The 25,873-nt window shown below is 36.4% G+C and overlaps 1 protein-coding gene across 11 annotated transcripts in view; it reads right to left on the bottom strand.

Annotated features, from left to right (window-relative positions):
* Positions 1-25,873, bottom strand: part of PPP1R9A (protein phosphatase 1 regulatory subunit 9A) — a 323,173-nt gene that overhangs the window by 35,810 nt on the left and 261,490 nt on the right. For 7 of the 11 annotated variants that reach the window (XM_042966701.1, XM_042966692.1, XM_042966687.1 and 4 more), the window contains 6 exons: positions 24,222-24,275; positions 21,395-21,624; positions 19,792-19,888; positions 19,515-19,686; positions 1,476-1,633; positions 673-970 (listed from right to left, as the gene is read on the bottom strand). In XM_042966701.1, the coding sequence (XP_042822635.1) occupies positions 673-970; positions 1,476-1,633; positions 19,515-19,686; positions 19,792-19,888; positions 21,395-21,624; positions 24,222-24,275 (1,009 nt within the window). The remainder of the gene's footprint in view (positions 1-672; positions 971-1,475; positions 1,634-19,514; positions 19,687-19,791; positions 19,889-21,394; positions 21,625-24,221; positions 24,276-25,873) is intronic. The other 4 variants (XM_042966710.1, XM_042966716.1, XM_042966738.1 and 1 more) reach the window with 2 other exon arrangements.

Genomic DNA, 25,873 nt, shown 5'->3' with positions numbered 1-25,873 from the left:
TGCATCATGTAACTTGTTTAACGAGAATTCATTACTTCTACTTCTATAAATTAAAACAACAAACGTCTATTGGTATGACTGAAATTTTGGTGTTAATTCTAGGAGCCTATTTTAAAATTTAATTGATTAATCGCCCTCCATTATACCTTTCCTGTCATAATTTTTGCAATATAAATCACTACTGTGGAGATTTCTTCTAAATAAAAACCAATTAATGGCTTAAAACCTATAACTGCTTTCAGCTTCATATATCTATGTACATATGTATATGTGTATGTATATATATTTTTATATGTGTTACATATATATTTTTACATATATATTACATACACATATATTTTTTTCCAGTGTATGTTAATGTTTATTGAAACTCCAGGCTGCTATTCTACAAAATCTCTATTAGGCTTCCTGAAGAATTTCCTTCAATAATAAACTTATGGAGAGCTGTAGAAGTAAAAACACTAACCAGGCAGGAAAAAAAAAAAAAAGTAAGTAAATAAATAAACAAATAGGAGAGCCATGTGCTCTTATCCCACAACAGCAATATTAATTATTAGCTGTAAGAAGACAAAGGGCTTATGACTATGAGAAAAAAAGCCATCCTTATACTGCACAAATCAAGGTGTTAGTTAAGTCAGACAAAAGCAAAAACAACAAAAAAATCAACAGTACCTTTCTCTTGTGATATTTGCTTGGCTGTGGCTTGATGGTGGCAAGGAGATTCTTCCGTATCATGATCAGATTTTGAAGGAGAGGAGAGTGAAGTGTCTCCCCACGTAGAGGAGGAAGGCTCCTGTTCTGGGTGCAGCGGTCCTCCTTGAAATTCAGTTATGTGGTCAGACGAGAAGGGCACATTGCCTGCCACTGGAGTGAGGGATGGAGCACCAGAATCTGATTCTGGAGAAGTTCTCAAACCCTTGGGCAGAAGTGATTTGGTAATGTGCGTGTGGTTATAGAAACTGTTTGAAGGCTGTTGGTATAAGAGATTATAAAGGAGGTTATGCCGCTGAACATCAGCTCCATGTAATACTTACTTTGAAATCAGACCAAACATTTTTAGTAAATTCCTTGAAAACCAATGTTTGTTGGTTGGTTTACAGATGAGACTGCATAGTTTACAACAATTCATCACATTACCATTGTGGCTAACACAGATCCTGAGACATACAGAAACAGTTACTTGTACATTATTTCCCACTAGGTGAAACCAACAGCTGAATATAAAAGCACCATCACGAATATGACAAAATGGGTAATGCCCTTGGGGTAGTTCATTGAATGAGTACAGACAGAATTTGAATTACAACAATATAACGAGTTGAGTAAGAATTTAGGAGACAAAGCAGTGAACTATTCCAGCTGTTTCCATCTAGGGCATAGAATCTGGTTGCAGAAAAATCATTACCTTCAATAAGCTGTAGGAACAAGGATACAGCTCAGCACTGCAAAGTCAGAAATTGGTCAAAGGTGCTCACCTTTCGTTCCAGACTGTCTTCCCCATCTGTTGAACTGACACTATCATAGAGTCGTGTCCTAGAGGGCCTCTGGCGTCTGTTCTTCACAGAGAGCTGGGCTCGGGTTTTCAGTGCTTTTGAATCCAGGCGCTCTGTTTCGGGGACTGCCTCATTCAAGTCTAAGAGAATAATATTGCAAAATAACCAGTGAGGGGAACCTTTGGACAGGATTGACAAAGAGACCACAGACGCTGATAACAAAATCTCAAGGCAATCAGTAATACTAAAATATAGGTGACAACCATGCCGGCCTGATACCCTGCAGGTAAGAAATAAATCAGTGAGGTATTGGAGAAATGTACAAAGCATAATGGAAGAAACAAACACCAAAGATGACCAAGGCAACCAAAAGATCTAACATCCAAAGAGCCAGCATGATCCTCTGTGGGCCAACTCACCACCTCTAATCTTGCTGCCTGGAGTCCAAGTCAGGACTCAAAGTTACCATCTTTTTAAATTTAAAAAAAATTTTTTAATGTTTATTTATTTTTGAAAGAAAGAGAGGACAGAGCATGAACAGGGGAGGGGCAGCGAGGGAGCGAGACAGAATCCGAAACAGGCTGCCATCACAGAGCCCAACGCGGGGCCCGAACTCACAAACCGTGAGATCATGACCTTAGCCAAAGTAGGACGCCCAACCGACTGAGCCACCCAGGTGCCCTTCAAAGTCATCATTATAAAGGGGAGGAGGAAATGTCACCCATCCATCGATCTATGTAGGCACTGGCTGAGGAAAAACTCTTCTCTGGTTGAATTTATCTGGAATGTTATTGCTCCTTAGAAATAATGTAGTTTGCTCATCCATCCTTTTTTATCTTTTTAGAGTGGCAGTCATTAAATGAAGTCATAATGTTCACAGAATTAATAATTAAGTGCTTCTGGATTTAAACTATTAAAAATAAAGCAAATAACTGAGTTGTAGAAAATTAATATGTACTGGAATTAATGGAATAACACAGTTTCTTACAGTAGCATTACCTGAGGCAACTCCTTTTCATAGTACTAGCATGAAGGTGTACTCTAAATATATTATAAGACCAAAACAAGGAAGCATCTCAGGATATACCTCTCTTACATGTGGAATTTAGCATCTAGCATATGGTTCTAACAAATAATATTAAACCTATTTTTCCTAGGAGATACATCCTTTGAATGACAATATTTACAGAAGGTTCTGACTTTTCATTTCCTGTATTTGAAAGAAAAGTGAATATTCAGAAAAGTCAGATCATTCAGGTATATATAAAGGACAGCTAAATATTTTCTAATTAGTAGTCTATTGTTTACATGTCAATGAAGAAAAAATAATCTCCTTGATCACTTTAATTTCTTGCTTTCAATAGAATCTAAACTTGCAGCTGCTGATTAAGAGTTCATTAGTTGTGATAATTGGGAGATAATCAACCTTACAAGCTCTTGTTTACATATAAAACATGGAAACAGCACCCAGATGAAAGCAACAATATAATTAGATATATCGGCGTACAAGCACGTTTCACAGTTTATCTATCTCATATTTGGACTGTACCTTCTATGACAACAAAGCACAGTCACACACACCAGCTCATGTGTTCTTCACAACAGCCCTACACAAAAGAGCAGCCGAGGATGTTTATTTTGTCCTCTCCTGTAGTTGAGAGACCTTGAGTAACTTGCCCTCTTCTGCGTGGCTAGTTGATGGATGAGCAGCCAAGATTTTTCTAGTTTTTTGACCCCCAGGCTACTACCCTGTGCCCTCCAAATTCAGCTAGTGTTGAACAAGCTACGAGAAAAAGATTTTATTTAATGTTCAGTGTTTTGGGATTGTAAAAATCACATAAAACATGACTAATCTAGGAAATTCATTTCTCCAATTGGCTACATATGAAATATTATTATTAATCTTCCACATACGTGTTAAGAAAGCATAAAAAGGAGGACATGTTGAAAGCTAAGGAAAAAATCATTTCTCAGATGATTTATTTGGTTGGTTTAATAATAGCTTTAGTTACTTGGTGACAAGAAGACCCAAGGAGGAAGCTCATTCTAAATGTAAAATGGCTGTAAAATGGCTCCCTCTGCAATAGAATCCTGGCCCGGGAACACCCAACATAGCACCCACCATCTAGGACTGCAATAGCTGCCCCATCGGTAGGTACTGAACAAAGAAAGTAAGGGAACATGAAAGCTACTTAGCAGGGTTTAGAGTGTAGAGAATTTATTCTGGGGCTTCTGGCTCCTTTACTATTCAGCAATTTGCCTGGTACTGGTATCAGACAACTCCCAGATAGCAATCTGGAATATCTGCTTTAATGTCAGCACTGACTAGGTGCAAACTATTGGAATTACATCTGTTAAAGTTAGCTGGAAAAACCGTGCCTTATGTCCATTATCCAAGTGGCCAACAAACACCTGCATCCAATTAATTTTTGAGGACCTGAAAACAAAGGTCTTGGGGTCACTTTATAACAGTGATTCATGAATTACAAATCAGCAATTTATATTTCATTCTAAGCACACATTTTTTTGAAGTAAAGAATCAGAAAAAATGGGACGGAATGGAGAACTTTCACTTCAATAGCTTTTATGCCAGCAGAAAGCTGGAGAGAAAGTGGTCGAGAGGAAGCAACTACTAAAGACATCACTAACATCCCCCTTAAGAGTATTAGAAGAGGTATGTGGAACAGAAGGAAAATGTGTACAGGACTTATGTGGCTGGGTAACTAGAAGCTAGCTTTGGCTACCATGTCATATAAGAACCAGAATATTACAACTCAGAAGAAACTTAGGGATTCTAGCCCAGTCTTCTTTCCCAGATCAGAAATCCAGGTTCAAAGGTTACTAACTTGTTTACTAACTGCATCACACAATTAATCTGTGGAAGAGACTGGATAGAGCTCAGCCCTCAGAAGCCTCTCCTCCTTCTGGAAGGTCACTTTCCAGTCTGAAAGTAAACTTCACAAGTAATCTTTTGCCTTCATCGAATTGTTTAGTCTTGCTTTATGTTCCAAACAAAAATATAAGTCAGGGGCTAACTCTGCAAATTTCCATAAGTATATAATATTGAAGGAAGAAAAAAACCCTGAGGGATTTTATTTGGCTTTGTATATATCCAAGGAATAAAATTCTTACATCAAAAAATTAGCTGTCAGTTTTGCGGATGGCGCCGTGGCCAAAGAAATCCAACTGGTTCAACGTTTTCTAAGTTACACGCTCCTGAATGCAAGGGCTTAGGTGGCTGCATTCTCTCGCGGTTTTTCACTCTCTGCAGAGACCCTAATCAATAACGTAACACTGCTTTTATAATGCCAAGACCCTGGGTCCTTCCTCTACCTCTTCTCTCTAATCTATCGAGTTCTACTGTCCATAAGAATCAGAGGAAAATTTCCTTTTCATCTCTCTTTTTCTCTCTATTCTTTTTTCAGATCCTCTAGTCTCTTAAAAAAAATAGCCTATCTCTGACTCAAATGCAGCTAGAAATACAAAAAAAGAGCAAACTCAAATGGATTAATAAATATAGACAAATACAGACAAGATACGAAGAGGTTAACCATAAAGCTTGGGTAGGACTCCACCTGAATATACCTGCATTTTAAGACTAGTTTCAATATTGCTTCAAATTGGATTCTTTAAAAAGATTTAATGGATTTGATTATGATTTTAGCAGCTGTTATGAAAAATGTTCTGTGAAATTAGGATGTTATATATCATATTACACAGTGATTGGTTCCCTACAGTAATGCCATGAGTCATTCAGTTTTTTTCACTAGATTGACGTTATTTTTGACGTAAATGGAATGCTGCCCACAGATCAGATATAGATGGCAAGAGAAGGAGGGGAACGGAGCAGCCCGATGATAGGGTCTGCTCTGCAGTCTTACGTGCATTCTTCTCCTCAAAAAAAGAGCTACCTTTGACTATCACACATAACGCTATTATCAGCTACAATGCTGAACATCATGAAACACTTGGTGGCATTTTAAAACTTGAATAGTATATGCATATCACTCACAGTCACTGCAAGATCGTAAAAGATGGGCCCATGGGGCTTGGGGTTGATCCATACTGCATTCAGAGGTAGGTTTATGTGTCTCAGGTGCTGTGCAACAGTTACCATGAGAGTGATCTGGAGTTAGTCTTCTTTGAACAGAATCCAGAACCGTGGCTCTCTGGCACCGAATTGGGCAATTTCCCTAACCTCTCTGTCCCTCAGAATCCCAAAGTGCAAAATGGGCATGATAATAACATAACAATAATAATTGCGTTGTTATGAGAACTAAACGCATTAATAGATATGCCGGTGCTTGGAAGAGGGACTGCTACATAAACACTCAATAAATGTATTTTACTGGCGTGGAAAGGCTAGCAAGATATTCTTACATGACTAAAGCAAGTTGTAGAACAATATGTACATTCATATTAAGTACTTTAAACAGAACAACATAAAATAATTTTCCAATGGTAAATATATGCATATGATTTAACAGAAAAAGAAGTGTTAAAATACACTTCATACTGATGATGGTGGTTACCTCCAAAGAAGGTGTCAGATTTGGAGAGCCTGGTCAATACGTAATTTAATCTTATTTGTAAATGTTAAAATGTTTGGTACCATATGTATTTTTTGCATTTATATATTACTTACACATTTAAAATTAGTAAAAAAAAAACACACATTCATTTTTTATAGACATCTTAATTCCATTCTAATTTTTTTTAAGTTTATTTGTTTATTTTGAGAGAGGGCAAGAGAATGTGAGTGGGCTAGGGGCAGAGAGAGGAGGCAGAGAGAATCCCAAGCAGGCTCCCTGTTGTCAACACAGAGCCCGATATGGGGCTCAAACTCATCAATGGTGAGACCATGACCTGAGCCAAATTCAAGAGTTGGACAACCTAACTGACTGAGCCACCCAGGTGCCCCATCTTCATTCCATTCTAATCTGAGAGCTCTAGTGTTTCAGGACCTAATATTCCCAAATGTTGTTATTAGCCCAGGAAACTGTCAAAATCCGGGTGATTATCAGCCTGCCCTGTGTGAGAAGGCTGGTCTTTCATGACATCTATGGAGACTGTTTGCCTGCATTGCTCCTTTACTAACTGCCAGATGATTTGGCCAGATGAAGACCCTGTGGCTTAGCTTCCAGTTGCTACTTTGTTTTAGTATCGCACAGGGGAAGATGTATTGAATCGGATATGGTAATTTGAGACCAAGTTACAAGACCAACTTCATCTCTTATGACAGCACTTTACTTAAGAACCCACCCATGGCCAACTCTCACCCCGGACTCTATTAATTTAGTTGCTTTCCTTATAGTTGCCTAAAAGTTGATAAATTTTACACCCCAAGTACTATTTATGAAATTTTAGGAAGCTGATTTCTTCCAGTTTCAGAACAAGTAGGAGAAGATTAACGCTGTTTCTTAATCTATTAAGTAGGTCCGAGTTTACTGTTGTATCAACTGTACATTTCATTTGCTGATGTTTGAAAAATATTAAAGAATTACTTTTTTATACAGGTCATCTGTATGACCTTTGAAACATAATAACTGAGTTATCTGTTTTAGTTTAATGTTTCTCCAGTGCAGTCTGATATCCAACTTTACCTTCTTCAGCTTATAGTTAACTTAGTTAGCTCCCTGTTCTCAAGAGGGCAGAGAAGTCTAAATTCTGTTGCCCCTGACTCCTTAGTAATGCCACTAGACTGCCCATAGAGATAGTGGCTATAATTCAGAAAAACAAAACAAAGCAAAAAAAAAAAAAAAAAAAAGCACCACCACCAACTATGTGAGATAACCTAAATCCCATCAAATATCATCTGCAACTCTTATAAGAGTCATTGATTCCAAGACTATGAAAGGATCCAGAATTTATATTTAGGTAACAAGAAAAGGCATTCCTTTACTGTCTTAGGATTCCTTTACTGTCAAATATCTTTAGAATCCGACAGAAAAGTACTAAAATTCAAAGAATTGTAAAACTTAATCAAATGGGCAAACTGGTTGGAACTGAGGCCTTCTGTGAGTAGAACCATGAGGTCATGTGCATTAAGCTGGGTCTAGGAAGGTGGGACATGTAAATGTCCTCTTCTTGAAATTATAGCATCTTTGACATAGCAACAATAAACAAGCTTCTGTGTTCTCACAGGGTGGCCTACAAAAATCTAACCGGTTTTCTCAGTCAAAAATCTCTGGATATACTTAGTAATCCCAAGCATGCTACATAGGCAACACCTCCCCCCAATTATATATCATGATATAATAGTTTCCTTGATTAGTATAAGAATTCAGATCTTATGCCTTTGGTAGGAAATAACCTCAATTACTTGAAATGACAGTTGTTGGCTTCCTTAATGGGAAAGTATCTTTCAACTACAGGAAGACTAATTGCGTACAGCATTAGAAGGTTTAAGAAAACTCAAAGGTTATGCTACTTGTAAGCATAATGTAACAGATGCATGAGAATTTAAGTACTTGCAAAGACTCTCAGTCACTAAGAACAGTAGTTAAAAAGGAAATCAAATGTAACAAATTTGTAAATGCAATTTAAAATGTTTATAGGTGTTTAATTAGATAAGTTTATAAACAGGAACTAAATATTATTCAAAGATCCCTTAGTGATTTGCAAACCAAATTTAAAAACTTAAAGAACTAGATTTTTGATAATGTAGCCTGAATAAATCAAACATTAATTGTAAAACCAAAATAAATATCCAAGTGACTTTTTGGATGGTCATAAGGCCTTTACTGTCATCACAAAACTCACAGGCAATAGGGTTTTCCACGTACCTACATTCTAATGTTTCTTAAGCCTCCTCATATGTCACATTTCCTGTAGGTTCTCAGACATAATTAGTGTACAGTATTGAGAGAGAAAATTATTTCATGTCCACTGGAATTCAGTCTTGACATCAGTGTCCTGCCTAAACAGAAAAAACCCTAAGGATTTAATAACTGCTGAAACAATACAGCTGGACGTTGTCCAGAGCCATACACGAAAGATAATCTTCTGGTCCTAATTCCAGAAATCTCTGTTCATTGTTTCATTTTAATTTTAAAGATGCTGTGACACCCCGATTGAGCACGTCTCCCTCTTGGCTGGTAGATGGCTTAAGTGAAATCTGTGGCCCCCCTGAACAAACCACAGGAGCCCACCAGCATGCACTGTATACATAAACCACTCGGGCAGCATATTCTTTTGCATCCTCCCATCCGGACTTCCCAGGCTGTTTTTCACAGTTATTTTTACCTCAGCATAACTATACAGTATCTTCCAGTCTGTGTGATTAGAATTTCATGGTGAACCAGAGCACTGTCTATAAAATGTAAGAAACACTTCAGGATACAACTATCTTGTCAAGTTTCCTTGAAAAGGTGCTATATCTCACATTTGAGTTAAAACTATCATGGGGCGCCTGGGTGGCTCAGTCGGTTAAGCGGCAGACTTTGGTTCAGTTCATGATCTCACAGTTCATGAGTTCGAGCTCTGCATCGGGATCTGTGCTGACAGCTCAGGGCCTGGAACCTACTTTGGATTCTGTGTGTGTGTGTGTGTGTGTGTGTGTGTGTGTGTGCGCGCGCACGTGCGCATGTCTCTGCTCCTCCCATGCTTGCTTGCTTTGTGTCTCGAGGGGGGGTGGGGAATGAATAAACGTTAAAAAATTAACAAAACAAAATGGCCTTTACTTCCAGAAGATCATAATCTACCCTATAGTTTAGTTCCAAGCAAACAAAATTTAAAAGTCAAAATATAAAGCAGTCTGCTTTTCCTACAATGGATAGAAAACTACTAAGCTTAAGCTCTTTCTGACAAAATAACTTGTTTTCTATCAAAACAACTTCAGATATCTTCTAGTACGAATGCATACCTCACTGGATTGAAGGGTCTGGTGACTTCTGTGAACTTATAGAGAGGCGGTGAGAAATAGGAACCAAGGAGAGTTGTCATTTTGCAACTGAATACCTCCTGCTGAATGCCTCCTTGATTTGGCAACAAAAGTCTTAATGACTTACACAAAGACAGATGCAAAACTTGCAAAAAACTAGACAGGCAATTTAGGTGCTTTGCTTTTTGATTAAGAGAACAGATTTTGGCTCTAATGATATGCCAGAAAACAATCAATAAGTATTGATTTCTCATTCATTTGGCTTGTTCATTAAAATTTTCCATAGTGATTTACCGGGAATGTTCACTCTTTAATTAGTGCAACTCAATAATATTTCATGGTCAAAATTATTTATCGGGGATTAAAAGTTGCTGAAAATGATTTGTTCAGGAAAAATGAAAATGATGAAAGTTTACCAAGAAATTATATCTGTATGCATGATAAAAACAAGCTTGAATCCACTCCAGAATTCTCTCCTGCTCCAATTTAGAACTAAACAATGTGACAGCATGGAATAATTACCTCATTGCTCTGTATCTAATGCTCTTGTAGAAGACACTCCTGATAATGTAGTGCAAGCATTCACTTTCCTTTTAATGACTTTCCATTTAATGAATTCTGGCTTTAATCATGCCTTTAACCTTATTTTAAAATCCTGGGTTCCAATGCTAAAAGTGAATGCTTAATGTACTCTCGGACTCTGTTAGAAAATAAATCAAATGTGGTAGGGGTCTAGCCCGGATTCATATCCACAGGTATCTGAAAAGAGCCACTAACATTGAGGGCTCAGGGAAAGGCAAAAAGGACAAAGACAACATATGATTACAGCCTCAGGATAAAATGATTTCTTGGAGGAGTCCAGTGACCTTAGGAACCTCCTTATTGTTGTAAATGTCTACTTGGTGTTGGCATTTTTCCCCCTTATTAAGCCTTAAATTTTATAAGTCCCCAAAAATCTTTTGTGGTTTTCCTCATTCTTACCTTTCAATTATGCTACTTAAAAAGTTCTCCTTTAAAATATCTTATTTACATAAAAATTATACCATATATGTAAGTCATATGGAAAAAGAAGGAAAAAGACACCCATGTTCCTACCATCAAGCCTAAAAAGTAAAATTAGTATTTTTGAAGCCCTCTCTATGCCTCATTTCTAGTTGTAGCCCCTGTTTTTTCTCCTAGTTATTTCACAAAAGTATTTCACTGATTGAGCCACCCAGGCACCCCTGTCTTTTGGTACACATTGCAAGAACTTCTGAAAGCATATATACATGTAGAAGTAAACTTAGTGGGCCACAGACTTGGCATACCTTTCATTTTACTGGATAATACCAAACTGCTTTAGCAAAATAGTTGTATGAGTTTTCTTTTGTGCTGGCTATCACATATTACCGTGAAATTTCATATTTGCAAATCATTTTATTTTAAAAAAAATTTTTTTAACGTTTATTTATTTTTGAGACAGGGAGAGACAGAGCATGAACAGGGGAGGGTCAGAGAGAGGGAGACACAGAATATGAAGCAGGCTCCAGGCTCCGAGTTGTCAGCACAGAGCCCGACGCAGGGCTAGAACTCACGGACCGCAAGATCATGACCTGAGCCGAAGTCGGCCGCCTAACCGACTGAGCCACCCAGGCGCCCCACAAATCATTTTATTTTTTACTAATGAGATTGAATGCTTACCAAAGTCTACTTTTCCTTTTTTGTGAATTGATTGCTTATGTAGTTGTCCATTTTTCTTTTATGTTAGTTGTGTTCTCCTATGATCATTGTGAGTTCTGAGCATATTCTGGATAACAATCTTTTCCTTAAATGGGCTACAAATATATTCTCTCATTTTCTGGCATCTCTTTCCATGTTCTTTATAAAGATACTATAGTGTCTTTCAATGATCAGGTTTTCTTAATATAACTGTGGTCAAATTAATAAATTTTTCTTATGATTTGGAATTTTTGTGTCTTAAATCATATACACATTCTCCTACATTTTCTTCAAAAAGTTTGAAATACTGCCTTTCATATTTGAGACTTTAATCCATTTGGAATCTATTTCATGAATGATAGGAGGTTGGATCCAATTTTATTTTTTTTCCATGTAAATGGTCGATATTCTCAGCACCATTTATTAGTCCATCCTTTCCCCACTATTCTTCAGTGTCAGTTCTACATTAGTCTCAAATTGTCATGAATGGGTCAGTTTCTGGACTCAACTCTGTTGTACTGGTCTACTTGTCAATTACTGAGACTATACCACTACCTTAGTCACTTTTACTTTATAATGAATCTCAGCATCTGAGAGAACAAGCTCCCTCACACTATCCTTCCTCAAGTATATCCTGATTATTCTGGGCCAGGCTCTTCCTCCATACACATTTTAGAAACAATTCACCAGGGCGCCTGGGTGCCTCAGTCAGTTAAGCAGCTCAGATCATGATCTCGTGGTTCATGAGTTCGAGTCCTGCATCAGGCTCCTTGCTGACAGCTCAGAGCCTGCAGCCTGCTTAGGATTCTGTGTCTCCCTCTCTCTCTGCCCCTCCCCTGCTCACACTCTGTCTGTTTCTCTCTCTCTCAAGAATGAGTAAATGTTAAAAAAAAAAAATTAAAAAAAAAAACAAAAAAATTGCCAAGTTCCAAACATCAAAAACAAATCCCTGTTCAAATTCTCAACAGAACTGAATGAAACCTATAGGTTAATATGGCATTATGGCATGTTTACAATATTGAGGTTTCCTACCTCTTCCAATTTATATAGGTCTTCTTGAATGTCTTATCGTGGGTCTTGAGCTTCTTTTGCTAAATTTATACCAGCTACCTTATATTTTTTGTTGCTATTTTAAATGGCTTGTACAAAAATAACATGTTCTGTTTGTTAGAATTAACGGATATATATAATGATTCTTGGAGCCATCCAACCTGCTAAACTCTTATTAATTATAATAATCTGCATTCTTGAGCATTTTTTATGTATTCAATTTTATTATCAGTGAATAATAATAATTATGCTTCTTTCTTTTTATTCCTTATATCTTTTACTTCTTTTGCTTGTCTGGTACTTACTAGGACAACACTGAATACAAGAGGTCATAGTACATTAAGCGGTGAAATGTTAACAGTATTCTTAATTTTTTTAAAGGAAATTCTTGATTTTAACATTTCACCACTTAATCTGATGCTTGATAGACTTGTTAGCTTCACATATCAAGTTAAGAAAGTTCTAGTTTAATAAACTTTTGTATTTCTAGTTTAATAAACTTTTGATTGTGAATAAGTGTTCAACTTCATTAAATGTCTTCATCTAAGAAGATGATTATGTATGTTTCTCCTGTAAATACATTATATATATATATATATATATATATATATACACACACACACACACACACACACACACACACACACACAAATGTATATAAAATACATTTCTGGATTCAGTATTTATCTCTGTGAATAAGTAGGGTGTTTGTTTGTTTGTTTAATGATGAGAATCCTGGCCAGCTAGTGGGTATTTACTCTGCCTACCTTAGAGTAGAAAAGGAACTCTATTCCAGAACAAAACTGTGTTACACAGCTTAAGTCTTATAAAAATATATTAACCCCATCTGCAGCTTAACTGTTTGTTAAATATACAGACCTGTAATCCATTAGTTACGTAGAAAACCATACCCTAGGCATTTGCCAAGGTGTATAAACTCTAACTTATTGCCACTCAGTATTTATTAAAAGCTCATTTAAGAACTACAACACCTGTAGTGTATAAAAAGAATTAAAAAAAAAAACCCAAACCCCAACTTTTTGAAGAATTTTATTAACTCTTTACTCAGTAATGCAGGTCACACTCCAACTGCAGAAGACTTTTTTTTTTTTTTTTTAACTCTAGTATAATTAACATACAGTGTTATATTAGTTTCAGGTGTTATGAAAGATATTTTTTTTATATCCAATTGCAGTAGGGACTCATTCCCCTAAAAAATAATTGTTAGGACTTCACATGGAACCAATAAATGGATTGTTTTTAATAAAATAAGGAAGGACTAGCAATACAGCTGGCAAATATCAAATATTCAAATTTAAAATACTGGTTATAAGGGAGAGTCACCAATATTCTTTCATGTTCATAAATTCTGTCATCATTTAAGAGAATGTTTTTAATCATACCAATAAAGTCTGAGGATTAAAAAAATAATCAGTTGAATGGGAAAAATATTAATGAATATTCAGGACATGTTCTTCTGCAAATATTCTAAACTATATCTGTAGGTATCCACAAAAAGAAGAAAAGTTAATATAAGAAAAGAGTAAGTTGGAGAAAAACATCCACACTTGACTAACCCAAAAGAAAGCAAGAAAGCAGATAAAAATAACAAGGATGTTTTTGTTAGATTACAAACAAATAGTAAGAGCTTAGATTTAAACTCAACATATAAGTAAATAAATTAAATAACAACTTTCTAAACGCATCTTAAAAATAAAGAATTGGGAAAATTTAAAGAGATTGAGAAATTGTAATAAAAAAACCCAACTATATGCTGTTTACAAAAGACACTGAAAGTACACAGTAGAAGAAAATGATATACCATACAAACACTAACCAAAAGACAGCCGATATAGCTCTTTAAATATAAGACAAAGTAGACATTAAAGTGAATTACCAAAAATAGAGACATTCTCTGAAGATCAAAGGTCAATCTGCCAAAGAAGATATGACAATTCTAAAGTGTATGTACCTACTAACATCACCTCAAACATATAAAGCAAAAACTGACAAAACCAAAAGAAACCAAAACAATTATAGGGTGAGATTTTTTTAAACATTCTCTCTCAGTAATACATTTTAGAAGTTTTAAACATGGTTACTAAATTTGTCTGATATACATGAAAGAGCACCTGAGCACCAAACTAGATTAACAGCTAAGTACTGTCATGTCTTATTCATCCTCTCCCCAATAATTTAAATTAGTTTTACACAACGCTACATTATACATTTGTGTGATGCCATTAGTCTAACGTTGAAGGCCACTGTGTGAAAATGTCCTAATAACAATCACCAATTAAGGATGTTAATATTAATATCACTTTTGCTCCAAATCATGCATTATTTGTGCCAATAGTTGTACTTCACTTAAGCAAATGGTTTGTTTTTTTATCTTAGGAACACTGTGAATGATGTAATGAACAATGGTTTCCCCCTCGCCTTCTGACAACTAGAAAGCTGAGAGCCAGATAAAAGGCCTTGCCTCAGAAATACTATAAGCATGGTATAAATACTTGCAGTATTTCTGGTTCCACTCTTTCCTCATCCTTATTGTTCTTTCTTATCTTGCCACTATCAATTTATCCAATCCTGTCATATAAAGGTGTCTCCCCAAGTTACTTCTAGACAATATATGAATGAATGAAGTATAAGGATAAAAACACATGGGTAAAAAAGGTAGATACTCTTAATGGCATCTGGTTACCTGGCTCTTCCTGATAAAGACTTTATTTAAATCAGAGTAAATTTCAAAGAAGTGATTGAATTCAGAGAAATCAGATTTCATGCAAACCAATAAGCTAACAGCTGTTTCACAATAAGCGAATATATGTGGGTGGGGCCTGATGATCAGAGAATTGACTGGCTTGAATATCTAAGCAGGCTCAGAGTTCCACTGACATGTCCACAAGGCCTAGGTTTCAGACCAAGCATCCTGGGTCCATGATTCAGGTGCAGACTACCATCTTAGGGATGTACTTTTAGGAAATCTAGAGCTTTATTGCAACAGTCAAACCATTTTGTGGAAAAAGTGTAAAGGAAAGGAGAGGAAGCGAGAAGGTATTATTTTCATATCCTTATACTCCTTTATCCAGGATATACTTAAATTACCTGGAGAGTAGCTGAGAAATATTTTTTTTAAAGACACCCAGGTTTCAGTAATTAATTCCAGATACAATTTATGCTGCAAGTCTAGACTTTCTTACAATCTGCCATATTGCACCTTCAGTCCATTTCTTCCATGTGAAGAAAAAGACTTCTGGCACAGTTCTTATTAGAGCTACGGAATGGTAAGTAACTAAAGAACTATGAATAAAACGCTTTATATAATCTTCCATGTTTACACTTTAGGGAAAATAACATTCAGTGTTCTCTAGTGGCCCAATGGCTAAGTGTGTATGAGAAAGAAGAAGCATTTGGTAGTAATACCCAAAATTCACAGAGATACTTGAACTACGTTTACAAACCTATAAGTGACCCAGTTCCTGTTAAGCCTCCAAAGTATCAATGGGTCATGGTGCTTACAGAAACAAGTATGAATTCTTCTTCAGGTATTCAAAGCCTACTTTTAGTCCAAGAATACCCTGTAGCATACCTTTAACATCAGGTCTCATTCTTTAACATAAAGTCTATGAATCAGAAAAAAAAATCATTCTAATTTTATTCATTTTTTTCCCTTTTCTTCAAACTCCCTCTCATCTCTTAAAATGTATCATGTATGTATTTGTCCTATGCCAAATACTTAATCTTCTCCATCCTTAATCCTGCAAGTTACATGCCTTGTTGTATAGTTAGCAGGGACAAACACTGCTCTTTCTACCCCGGAGCCATCTTTCTTCTTACTAGTCAGTATGCCACTAGGCTTTCAGGGTTCAAAATACTTTTCTAAAGGTATCAAACTTACTTTTAACCTCTCGAGGAAGGATAATCATAATCTGCCTTCATATGTAACTTTTATCAATTAGTTTTAGTCTTTCTTTCATTATCTCTATGGAATATGCATAAACTTTCAAAAAAGAGCCTTTGAAATATTTGAAGATGAAAACAGTTTCATCTTAAGGATCCTGGAATTTCTAAAGTGCAGGAAGCGCATGTCGTTAAAGTGATCTCCAGGGAATTTAATCAAACTAGGAATACAACCCTTTTCTACCAAGATCTCTCTAACATGACTGTTCTCTGCTCTTATTCTAATCCTGACTTAAAAACCTGGATAGTCACAGACATTTCTAGTCACTAAGGGCCCTTGGATACACAGTAGAGAACTCTTACATAGACCAGCACTACTGAGGCACTAAGAAATGACAAATACAAGAGGTGCGTGGGTGGCTCAGTTGGTTAGGCATCTGACTCTTGACTTCAGCTCAGGTCATAATCTCATGGGTCATGAGTTCAAGCCCCACATCTGGCTCTGTGCTGATGGCAAGGAGCCTGCTTGGGATTCTCTCTCTCCCTCTCTCTCTCTCTCTCTCCCCCCCCTCTGCCTCCCCCCACACCACCTCAAAATAAATAAACTTAAAAAAAAAGAAAAAGAAATGACTAACATAAAACAAGGCAGGAGGGCAAAATAATTACTTTTCATGTCTCAGAACACAAGAAAAATAATGCGTTTATTTAATAAATAAGTGCTAATTAATAACTCTTAATAATTAAGTAATAATCCTTAATAAGGATTTGTCATGGCTCCTGGTGAAAAGAACTGTTCTATTTCTTTTATGTATTATGATAAGAAAAATATATTAGAGGATATTAAGTTATGGATTTGTATATATATTCTATCAAAATTTTAATGAGATACTTGGATAGGCTTGGTTTATAGAGAGAAGCACACAAATGGTGCTCAAATAGAACTGTAACTGTGGTAAACTTCTGCATGGCCTGAAAACGATTTTATCACTCTAAAAACTTACAATACTTCAATGTTGAGAGTCACGTAATTAATCCCTCCTCATTTGGGAAGCCCATTCCTGGAAGAACATGAGTGCTGTGAAGAAATGGCTGCTTATGTGTCCTTCCTTTCCTCCTCCTCCTCCCTTTCTGCCTCCTTCACTCTCTCCTTCTTTTCTCCTTCTTTCACTATTTCATTCTAACATAATTTTTCATTGACTTTAAATGATAATCCTTTTCCTTCACTGAGCTGCCTCAAGGCCTAAAAATATGCTAAAGCACTCACCCTATCAATAAAACACTCCAGTGCTCAGAAAGCAAGTCAGAACTGGACAGTCCATAGGAAGTGGGGAGAAAAGGCCCTGTATTTAAGGGGCAGAAACTAACAGAACTGACAGCAACTGCTGTACCTATCTTGTTGCAGAAAGGTGGGGGGGGGGGCAGGGGGGGAGCGTGGATCTTGAAATGTCAAATGGCCTGTGTCAGGTCCGCAGTTTACTTCCTTTTCCAAACCTCTAGGTCTTCGGCGTTCCCTAGCAACAGACGCAAAGGATCAATTTAGAAAAGTGCTTTCCAGAGCATTCCTATCTAGCTACTGACCAAGCCATTTTAGTTTATGTGATCAAGCAATTGAAATTCAAGGAGATTTATCACTGACTGTCCTCGGCAGCAAAACTGGAAGAGCGCCGCTTGATATGTATGCTGCTAATGTCTAAGATGACTGATTCTACCTCAACCGCACAAGCATGGATTGGTTTCAGTAAGAATTAGTAGTCTCTGCATCTCACTGTGAACCGACAGTGTTGCTAGGGAAACTGATAATTATGTGGCAAAATGGAGGGTGTAGAATAGGAAAAGGGTTCAGAAGAAATATAAGGTTTTGATCCAAAGCAGCGTGTTAATAGTATAGTTTGTTTATCTTCTGTACTCACATAATTTAATAAATAACATTAATTATATGTTTGAGAAGATACAGATTTCTGAATTGAAAGAAATGAACAGAAATGAATTGAACATTGGAAAGCTACTGGTTACTGATCATACTTGGTGCATGCCACAGTAGAAATACATGTTTACTACAAACTACAATTTAATTAAAATATTCAAAAAGAAACTAATTTTTTTCTGGCATTTGTCTTTAGAAATCAATCTTTATAGAGTTCCAGATACAAAAACCAGAATCCTATAAAAGCTCTAATAAATTTGCTTTCATTCACCTCAGGGACTAAGTCATATAACCTCAAAACACATGTTGGTGTGAAGAAAAAAGATGCGTTACTATTTTTATATTATACAGAGTAAAGCCAACCCAGAGACGCTGAGTGACCTTCCCGAAGACACACAGGTCTTCGGTTAGCGGTGATGCTGGTGCCAAACACTCCTCTTAGAGCTGCCCAAGAGGCGTCGTGTGCACGTCATATTTTATCAAGGGAAAGCCTCGCAAAAAGATATAAATGCAGTAAATTGGTCTCAAATCTCTAGATCTCACTCTGAAGGAAGATGTCCAACACTTTTCATTTTTCATGGCTACGAGTTTAGTTCTAAAAGTTCATTAACTTGTGTTAATGAGCCCTTGTGTATCAGGAAAGTCTCGTTGGAGACATTTTAATATGTGAGAAAGATCATCAAAGAATTAAATAGGTCATTAGTGACAGTTTTACTGCATGGCAAATCACCGACTGTAAGCTGTCTGTCCTAAGATGACAATGCTAATTCACAACATTGTTTTATTTTCGCTTTTTCCGAGGACCACTAGGTACAAACTTTAAAAGATGAAACCAAAGGTTTTATATACTCCTGTGTATTTATCTTGATAAATTCTTATACATTTTCTAATTTATAAATATACCACAAATATTAAAACATTCATTCACATTCATATACACACAACCTACGTATGGATGTGTGTCTGTGCAAGAAAGTAAGTGACTGATTTATGGTAGGTATGTAAAACAAGACAAACATTTACAACAGAAAATGTTTCCAGCGTTTCGATCTTATTTGGTCTTTGACAGGAAAGAATGGGAAGTGTATATAAGGACACCAAGGTAAAAGCATAAAACGATACAGAACTTCTTAACTCAATGAATTCCAAGTACCAGAAGTAGGTAATCAGCCTTCTGGTGTTAGGAAAAAGATCTTCATTCTAATAACTTAAAAATCGGAAGCTTTACTTATTAATACGTAAGTAGTATAGCTTCACCCAACGGGGCGAACTATCATTTTAAGGTAGTTTATTTTTTTAAGGTAGTTTATTAAGTCTATCAATTTTATGATGGCTTAAAAACACTTGGCTTGCCTTAAGTTTCAATTTTGTTATTTCCTTACATGAAATCATTGAGTTTTGATAAAACAAGAAAGAAATAATAGGTTCTTATTTTGATAAACCTTTTTTCTTTCCCATGGCAGAAAAGATTTTTCAACTTTTAAATCTCTGGGAAGGAAAAAGAAGAATATAAAGCCAAATTTTACAGTCATTAAAAACAATTTTTGCGGTAGGTTAAACAAACCTTGACTTAGGCCATCTTGACAAGATGTCTGCTTGACATCCAAGTTCTCCATGGTATCTCCTTTAGAGACTTCACCAAGAGATGTTCTTCTCTCAAAGATGTTGTTGTTATTGTTAACTTGAGTCCCATTTTGCTTCAGTAGTCTGAACACCTCAGCTTCCAAATCTCTAATCTAAGGAAAAAAAAAAATCCATCCATGAAACTCTAAGCCAGCACTCCTCTCCAAGTACTCAGCAAAACCATCCTATTCCTTAGTAGTCCCAAGCACATAACTCACCCGTACTTGCAGACCTTGAACTTCCACAAGATGAGCTTTTTCCAAATCTTCTATTTTCTTTCTTTCTGCTTCCTGTCTTTTGATGAAATCAAGTTCTCTTAAGAAGAAAATAAAAGATCTGATTGCATCAGATACCCAATAAATGAGGAGACATGTGAACATTCTTATTTGAAGCAATAAATGGCACAGTGGGATAAATAACTGGACAGCTATTTAAATAGACAAAACTCAATCATAGTTAGAAAAAAAAAGGTATCTAGTAATGAAAGCAAATAAAATATTTTAATGGACCTCAAAGTAAGGAAAAATGCTTTGAATCTGCTTACTGTGATTTTCATTTGTAACTCCTGACTCTAAAACACCCAGACAGATCTAGAGAGAGGCTACTGGACTAATGACCCACCATGGGTAAGTTTAGTGGAGATAATTACACGTCATGTAGTTATAATTCCACACTTAACAAAGTCATATGCTTAGTAAGCTGATAGAACTGGATGGTAAGAGTTTACAAAAGATAATTATAATTTTCCTTCTGTGAATGACAGTGGTGAAGGGTTGGGTGGGTCAGAAACACTGCAAGGGGGAGGAGGGGAGCTGTCGCCTACACACCTGAGGATAATATGGGGAGAGGGAGAAAATATCTCCATTTTGAGAGCCTGGACTACAACCTGAAAATTTGGCAATGCTTGTTATAAGGTTGTTTCATGAAATAAAATTAGGTATACTATTTTTGGCAAGAAGGGTTAAAATAGTGATGTACTGAATTCATGATCACAAAGGGTAATTTCTCCCTTTTTAACAAACATTTTATAGCAATCTCCTTTAAATATTAAAAACATTCTTTCTGTGATAGGAAATGACAGAGACATTATGAATCTTATGCATACACTTAGCTTCTAAGGCTTGGCATGGGGAAGGGTACCGGCACTGCTTTTTGTTGTTCTAACTGGCCAGAAGTAAACTGATGAAAAAATGCAGTAAAAATTTCCCTGAAATTACACCAAAATCCAACAGAGGGAAGCAAAGCAGCATGAGTGTGGAAAGAGCTGTTAAAATGCAAAAGCAGAGTGTAGTGCCAGGACTCTGCTTCTGCAGGGGACTGAGGCCCTTGTGTTTTCTCTCGACAGCTGAGAAAGAGAAAATGGCAGGGCAGGGGGTCTTGCTAGTCAGTATTGACACCATCTGAAGTGGGAAAATTCTGCAGTTACTGATTCTAACAGAGACAGAAGCAGCCTCATCAAGGCCCAATTGCTGCCCTCTCTGTATGTACGGTGGGTGTGCGTGACTTCAACTGGGCTTCTTGCTTCTTGGTCACAGAGTTGTTTCAAAAAGGACAGAAATTTAAATGTTTTCATAGTTACTAGGAATGACTATCAAAAAGAAATCCAGAGATAACCGACTGCCAAAAAACTGTAAAATAAACAAAATATTATCTTACATGAAAACACCATAGAAGTGATTTCCAAAACTATGCTTTCTAACTATGCTTCTTAAAGGGATAACCAAGATTATTTTTTCTGTTCTACTAAATGTTACAAAATGATGGGATATACACCTTCTTTAGATGCACACATCTATTCTTTAGTCATTAGAAGCTGCTTACTTTTGTTGAAAATCCTTGATCAATTTCTTTGCCTTGTTGTATTTCTTCTCCAAGGCCTGATACTGGCTTTGAGTCTCTTTGAGGTGCTCGTTCACCGTGTGGCATAACGTCTGAGCCTCAATCCAGTAACTCTCCAGCTTCAACATTCTCTCTTTATTTTCTTCTATATTCTGTTGGAGTTGGGTTTTTTCTAGTTCCCACCTCACTTTCTCATTTTCTGCTGCTTGCAGCTGGAGAAAGCAAATGTCAAGATAAGGATAATCTGGGTATTCTGTAGCAAAAATCCTTCATGTCTTTATAGTATGTTTTAAATTAAGTTCTGTTGTCACATATACTTAATCATCTAGAACCTTGAGATGAGAAGAGCAAGTCGTATTTGCAGCATTTCAGAAATTATAAAATGGTAGCCTTGAAAATTGAAATGCTTGCCCAAGGTCACACATCTGATAAATAATACAGCTTGGATTTGATTTCAACTCCCATGATCTTTCCATCACACCACGTGGTTTGAAATTCTATGAACAGTAAATAAATAATGTTTTAGAGTCTGACTGATTCTATCCGATGAACTTCAGTGTACTTTCTTTTAGAGTTTTTTTCTTCATATAATTACATACAAAAAAAATAACTAAAAAGCGAAAGGAGGAGAGGCATGCTGAGAAGGAGAGAAGGGCAGGAGTACAGTTTGGCCTAATAGTTATGAGGGGAGGGGGTGTCTCTGGAGTCATTCAGTCTAGAGTTGAATCCCAGCTCTGCCATTATTGTTGGCCTTTAAACCTTAAGCAGCTAACTGAAGTTCTCTAAGACTCCAGCGTATTACCTATAAGACAGAACTGTGATGTAACACAACGCCATACTTGGAACCGCTCCTGGCCATAATCTGATAAATGTTAGTTATCTTCACTTCGTTTTTATCCCTTTTAATAATATGATGGCATCCCTTATTTCAATTGACATGAACATAGTCTGTAGCTCATTATTCTGCTGACAGTGTTCTGAATTTCCAGAGCCTTATAAGCTACAATTTGCATGAAAGTATAAAAGATACTGAAAGTAAAAATATAAATTATTGCTGAATTATTTTAAATCCCTCCCATGAAACAGAAAGGAAGCTTTCTGTGTTTCTGCTTCCAGGGACTCTTAGGAATAAGATAGTAAACTAGTCCAACCCCCTTATTTCTACAGAAATTCAAGTCTGATCAGTTAGGTGAGGGGTCAAAGGTCATTTATTCACAATAACTGACCTTTAAACTAGTGCTTCACCTATTTCACATGCTTCTTTTCCAATTCAAAAGGATGCGGAGTTATTATCAACTAACAATTTTCAAAATCTAAGACATCCCCAAACCATACCACATTCAGCAAATACATATATATATGTATATATATGTATATTTTAAACTAAATGCATTGACAAAACAGATTACAAAGTCAAAAATAAAAAAAAATTTCAAAATTAGGAATTCAATTTTCAACATGGATATAAAGAGTCATAGTAAAATAAGCTATTATAAATATTACATGCCAATATAATAAAGAACAAAATACAAACTTCTTATTTATAGGATTTTCTAAATTAAATGTTTTTGGTCTAACATATAAGCTTTGTTAAAGCACTTACAATCCACAGGGGAAATCTTTCTTTCCCCCTCATTATAACCGACAATTTTAAAAAAGTCTATTCTTCCATTCTGTGCTAAGAAACAATAGCAATTTAAAATAGGACTAGGTTTTTACTGCATCTTTTATTAAGCAATGTTTTGTATTCAAGTTGTTTATTTATCAACCACTACTAATTTAAAAATGATTATTCACAGAGCTTGGCTGACACCATGAATGATGTATAGACATGTTTTGACTAAGGAGCTACAGAGTTATTAGCTGAGAATACCATTTAACCAAAATAGCCCTGCTAATTCATCTCCATTTAAAACACATGGAAAAAACAAAATAAGTGTTCAGTGTGAACAGGAAAACAGATCATTAGTGGTGAGGGAGAAATCATGTCTTAATTTTTAAAGGACCATAAAAACAATAAAGAATATTATTTTAAAAGTAATTCAAAAACATTTTTAAATCTTTGAAATGACATATTTGATAAAATTAGACACAATTCTAGTAATTTACAAGTACCTTATAATTCACCAACTAAACATGCCCTTTTGAATCTTGTATTATTTCATATGTAAACTAAGAATACATACTCCCTTTATCAAGAACTGTTTTTTTCCCACAAATTTAAATAATACAAACTAAACTTGTCTAAAAATTTCCAGGAGCATCTGGCACCTCAAGTCAATTATTCACATATTGTATTAAATTCCATAATATTTAATTAATAGAACTGGAATTTTTTTCCATGAAAAAGAACGTGTTACATTAAAATACATTGTCTCTGATGAATAAGCTAAAAATAAATAAATGATTAAACCTACTTAAAATAAGATAAATAAAGAGAGATACAACCTAAGAACTTGGATGATAACAGTATAATTAGCGGTCAAATGTAATTCGGATGCTAGAACCTTTAACAATATTTAATCTTCGAGGAAATCTCAGAGGGAACCGGCCACATATGTGCAAATATGTAAATATGTATTTTTAAAATACTGTGCTGTTTTCACGGAGGGAGTATGGTGGCACTTGCCCCCTCGGGGTAGGTGTTCTCACTGGCAGGTTTGTCTACCTATCTAACAGTGGAAATGAACCTCTCACATCTGTACTCTTTCAAATGCACAGGAACAAATCCTTTAGTCCCAGGGTTGAATGTAGTCATAGCATCCAAAGTTTCAAAAGTACAATTCAAACACCATTTAATGGTGCTTACCTTGGTCTTCAATTTTTGAATCTCTGCTTCTGTAACTGCATGTTTGATTTGCAACTGAAAATTGAAAAGAAAGAAAAAAATCTGAACTAAGAGAGTGTATCTATATTTTTTAAGCCTCAGCGGCCAGAAGAATACCTTATCACACAGCAGAAGGCCTAGGAAAGCGCTGCAATGCAGCAGGTTGTAAATTAAAATGTCTGGTGTGTAAAATGACTCACTAGGTGCAAACTAACGAAACACAGGGTTTATGGCCCACATTCCCTAACAGATTAGGTTACGAATTTAATTGCTCGGGGACCAAAGAAAAGAAAACACATTTTCTAGCCCCCTTTGCAGCACTTCCTTTCCGATCTGAGTGTCAAGGAATTGTCTTGGTGCGGAGAGTCTTGTGGATGTCACAGTTCAAGCAGGCAAGTCGGCCAGAGGCCGGGTGAAGATCCGATTCCAAATCTGGAAGAAAGATGGCGCTATGGTCCCGCGAGCCACACGGCACAGAAGGCTGAGCAGCTCCCACACCGCTCTGGCTGGCAGCTGTGAGGCAGTAGACGACGGTGCCGCGGTTCCACAGCCACATCGGTGATTTTTTTTTTTTTTTTTTTTTTTTTTTTTTTGACTGCTGGAAAGGTAGAGATCCAGATTTCACTCCTCCGAAAACCGACTCCTACTGAGGAACCCACACCCCCAAAAGCTTTGGCTACAGTTTATCAGCATGAGAACCACCATTTACATTTGTTTTGCTTCTCCCCTCCCCCCACTTCGTTTTCTCTGTAAGGGTGAGAAGAACAAACGAAATATTTATTTCTTTAAGGAATAAAGAAATGCACCAAAATTTACAAAAAAAAACCCCAAAACAATTTATGGGTTGAAAGTCTTTTTTTCTGAAATCCTCGAGGCCAGATGATTTTGGAATTCAGAATTCTCCCACTTTCAGAAAGGCAGTAAGCTGCATTTTCCATAAATTGCATATTGTTCACAACTTGGTCTGTGGAGGCAGTCTGTGATCAAATACACGAATATTTTTGCCACCAAACATAGGTATTTCTCATTAAGTGTGGTATACAATAGCATCCTGTCTGTTTCAGTCAGGTTTACTACCAAATGAGTTAAACTTGCCACAAAATTATTAAAAAAATTTTTTTAATGTTTATTTATTCTTGAGACAGAGACAGAGCGTGAACAGGGGAGGGGCAGAGAGAGAGGGAGACACAGAATGTGAAACAGGCTTCAGGCTCTGAGCTGTCAGCACAGAGCCTGACGCAGGGCTCGAACCCACCAACTGTGAGATCATGACCTGAGCCGAAGTCCGACGCTTAACCGACTGACCCACCCAGGTGCCCCAACCCACAAAATTATTTTAAACAGTTTTCAGAGCATTTTGGATTTAGAATTGTACCAGGACTGTAAATGTCTAATATTACCATAATCAAATACATCTAAGGTTTTATTACCAGAAAAAGCGAGTCAGTTGATGGAGGGATAGAAACGTGCACCTTGGAGGTCACGACACCTCATAAACCTCAGCTCTCTTTGGTGTGTAACCTGCATTTTCCTAGTTTTCACCCAGCTAGTAGGGCGTATGGGAAGGATGGAGAGGGATGCTCCTTCCTCGGGTCTCCTGTTATATTGAAGTCCCTAAGGTCTACACTGCTATA

Source organism: Panthera tigris, chromosome A2 (assembly GCF_018350195.1).
Source record: "Panthera tigris isolate Pti1 chromosome A2, P.tigris_Pti1_mat1.1, whole genome shotgun sequence".
Classification (NCBI taxonomy): domain Eukaryota; kingdom Metazoa; phylum Chordata; class Mammalia; order Carnivora; family Felidae; genus Panthera; species Panthera tigris.
Note: the sequence above shows the minus strand (reverse complement) of the source record. Positions and strands in the feature narration are given on the sequence as shown.